The following is a 3,059-nucleotide window of genomic DNA, read 5'->3' on the forward strand; positions in this document are numbered from 1 at the left end:
CCTGCCTCCTTCTGGGTCAGGCTCCCCACAGGCCCGCACCCCCGCGCCTGTGTGCCGTGCTCAGGCCAGCAGGGTGGGCGGCCCTTGCTTGGGGTGGGCGCCTCTCCAGCACCTTCCTTCTGCCGAGGCTCCCGGTGCCGCCGCCTCTGCCCGGAGCCGGCCCTAGCCCGGCACGGGGTGCTCCCGTCAGGCTCGGCCGCTCCCGTGGCCATGCCTTGCCCGCCCAGGCCCCGTACGCCCCCTCCCATCCCCGGTCCGCTCACCTTGGCCCTCTGGGAGTGTCCCCGCCTGGCAGGAGGTGCTGCCAGCCCCTCCCCCGTCCTTCCTCCCCGCGCCCCGGTGGCCTGGCCTCTCAGATGCCGCTGTCACCAGCGCCCCCCACTGCCGCCCTGCTGGTTTGTGATGACGAGCACCAGGAGAGCTGGGGCGGCACAGCCCCGCTGAGCAGAGGTGGGGGGGCACTTCCCGGAGAAGCGGCCGAGGCTTCCCTGGTGGGAGCTGGCGTCAGCGAAGGTGGCCCAAGGCCCAGCCTTGTGTCGGAGGCGGCCGAGGGCACCAGCGCCTGACTCAGTAGAAGCCAGCGGGGTCGCCTCACAGAGCCAGGCGCTGGATGGACTGACGGGACACTGAATGGCCTGGCACGGGGGCACACGCTGTCATCCTGGCGCTTTGGGAGGCCGAGCCCGGAGGCTTGCCTGCGCCCAGGGTTCGAGACCAGCCCGGGCAACTTGGCGAGACCCGTCTCTGCAATGAACGAAAAAATTAGCTGGGCGCAGTGGTATGCATCTGCAGTCCCAGCTACTTGGGAGGCTGAGGCGGGAGGATCGCCTGAGCCCAGGAGGTTCTAGGCTGTGGTGGCCATGAGCATGCGCGCTCCAACCGAGGAGACAGAGACCCCAACCCAAGTTCTTTTAAGCGCTGGAGTCTGGCGCTGACTCTTCAGCACACGGCAGTTTCCCTTGGGCTCCGCACACGAGGGCCGCGCCGTGGAGACGCTGTCCCTGAGAGGCTGTCACGTGGGTCACATGGGTCCACACCACCGGCCCTCAGTCTGGAAATCGGAAGTCACCCGTGAGAGTATTTCCACAGGCCAGAAGCACCTGTTGACAGCACCCACAAGAACACACAGCGGCCTAGGCTTGGAGGGACAAACAAGTCACTCTGTCCCCAGAGAACTGGCCACGGGCCGGGAGTGGGGGGACAGGAGAGCCTGGGGGCCGCCTTGTTCCAGCGTAAGGGGACTTCTCACGGAGCTTTCCCGGGACAGCCAGGAGAAAACCCAGTGGGCACGGCCTCTCCAGGTGGCGGCCGCTGGCCTGGCAGGGTCTGTGGGTTACACCCCGAGCCGGGAGACCCTCCCATGGCCACCCCTGCTGGCCGGGCCAAGTCTGCCCCCGGCCAAGGGCCGCTCAGGCAGCCGTCCTGGGCCCCCTCGGTGGTGGGTGTGGTGGGGCAGGAGCCCCGCTTCCCCGTGGGGGCTTGGGCGGTGGCGCGGGCCTGGGAGGGCTTGAGGGGTCCTGGACAGGAGGCCTCGGCCCGGCCCGTCGCCTCTGCATTTCTCGCCAGCCGAGTTTGCGGGAAGATGAGGGAGCCCAGGCGGGGCGTGAGACCGAGGCTCTGCCCGGGCCTGCAGGACGGGCGGTGAGGGCAGCCGAGGAAGGGCCGTGCCCGCGGGCGCGCAGCTGCGCTGAAGGCTGCCTTTTCTCTCCGCAGGGGAAGGTGGAGGTGGAAGCTGGGAAGGAAGGCATGAAGTTCGAGGCGAGCGCCTTCTCCTACTACGGCGTGATGGCCCTCACGGCCTCTCCAGGTGCGTCCCGCGGCCACCCGTCCCCGCGCCCCCTCTCCGAGCTCTGCGTGGGCGCCTACCAGCATGCGGAGAAGGGCCCGGGTCACGCGCGGGTCTGCCTCGTGAGGTCACGCGTGCCGCACGGTGATGCCAGGCGGGCAGCGCCTGTCGCAGGACAGGGTGCCCCCCGGCCCCTCGGCCACCGGCGAGCCTGTCCTCAGAAGCGACTGCTCGGCAGCCGGTCCTGCCTGCCTTGCGCTCCGTGGGCGGGACTCGCGGCGGGCTGTGGCCACTCTGCTCCGCTGCCTGTGTCGGGCGTCACGCTCGTTTCGCCTCCTCTCCGTGTGGCAGCCATCTGGCCCCTGCGCGGCCCCACGCTGGCCTCCTGCTTGCCAGCACCCCGGGGCCAGCCTCCCCCAGGCCGCTGTGAGCGCTCCTGCCACGGCCTCCGTGAACGCGCGGCTTTTTCTGGGTCGCACCCGGGTGTGCAGTGGCAGTCACGAGCGGTGCGCCCCAACGCAGGCAGCGGCTGCCGGCCGCTGTCCACAGAGGAGGCCCCTTCCCGCATGCAGGCGCCGTGCAGGCCAGGCCCCGTTGGCCACACGCAGCGGCCCCGAGTCCGTGTGACCGTTCGGGGTGTCCACTGCGTCCGTTTCCCCGAGGACGATGAGGGGCTACGCAGCCCCCCATTGCTGCCCGAGGCGGCCAGGAGCCAGGTCCTGGGGTGGACGGAGCTGTCCGGGCACCTGGTGTGGACGCCGCCTCCTGACAGGTCGGGCTGTCAGCAGGTGCTGGAGTGCCCCCTGGTGGCAGAAAGCGACTCGCGTGCGGGCCGGCGGCTTCTTTAAAGACGTGTTTGCTTGCGTTGCTGGCTTTTGTGAGTCAAAGTCTGTCGCCCCGGCTGGAGGGCAGTGACAGGGGCATGGCTCAGCGCAGCCTCGGCCGTCTGGGCTCAAGCAGTCCTGCTGCCGCAGCCTCCCCATAGCTGGGACTACAGACATGTGCTACTGGCTAACCTGTTTTACTTTTTCCATAGAGACGAGGTCTTGCTGTGCTGCCCAGGCTGGTATCGAACTCCTGGGTGCAAGCAATCCTCCTGCCTCGGCCCCTCAGAGTGCTGGGATTAGAGGCGTGAGCCAACACCTAGCCAGGGACCTTCTTGTGTGGATCTCAAAGCTAAAATCAGCCCTCCTAGAAGAGTGTTGTCGCTTTAAACTTTTTTTTTTTTTTTGAGTTGGAGTCTCACTCTGTCGCCCAGACTAGAGTGCAGTGG

At 68.1% G+C, this 3,059-nt stretch overlaps 1 protein-coding gene across 1 annotated transcript in view; it reads left to right on the forward strand.

Annotated features, from left to right (window-relative positions):
- CNNM2 (cyclin and CBS domain divalent metal cation transport mediator 2) overlaps nucleotides 1–3,059 on the forward strand; it is a 105,980-nt gene that overhangs the window by 95,922 nt on the left and 6,999 nt on the right. Inside the window, exon 5 of the mRNA XM_008065968.1 lies at nucleotides 1,714–1,807. Within this exon, the coding sequence (XP_008064159.1) occupies nucleotides 1,714–1,807 (94 nt within the window). The remainder of the gene's footprint in view (nucleotides 1–1,713; nucleotides 1,808–3,059) is intronic.

This window comes from Carlito syrichta, unplaced genomic scaffold (genome assembly GCF_000164805.1).
Source record: "Carlito syrichta isolate Samal-C Ts95f unplaced genomic scaffold, Tarsius_syrichta-2.0.1 Scaffold104744, whole genome shotgun sequence".
NCBI lineage: Eukaryota > Metazoa > Chordata > Mammalia > Primates > Tarsiidae > Carlito > Carlito syrichta.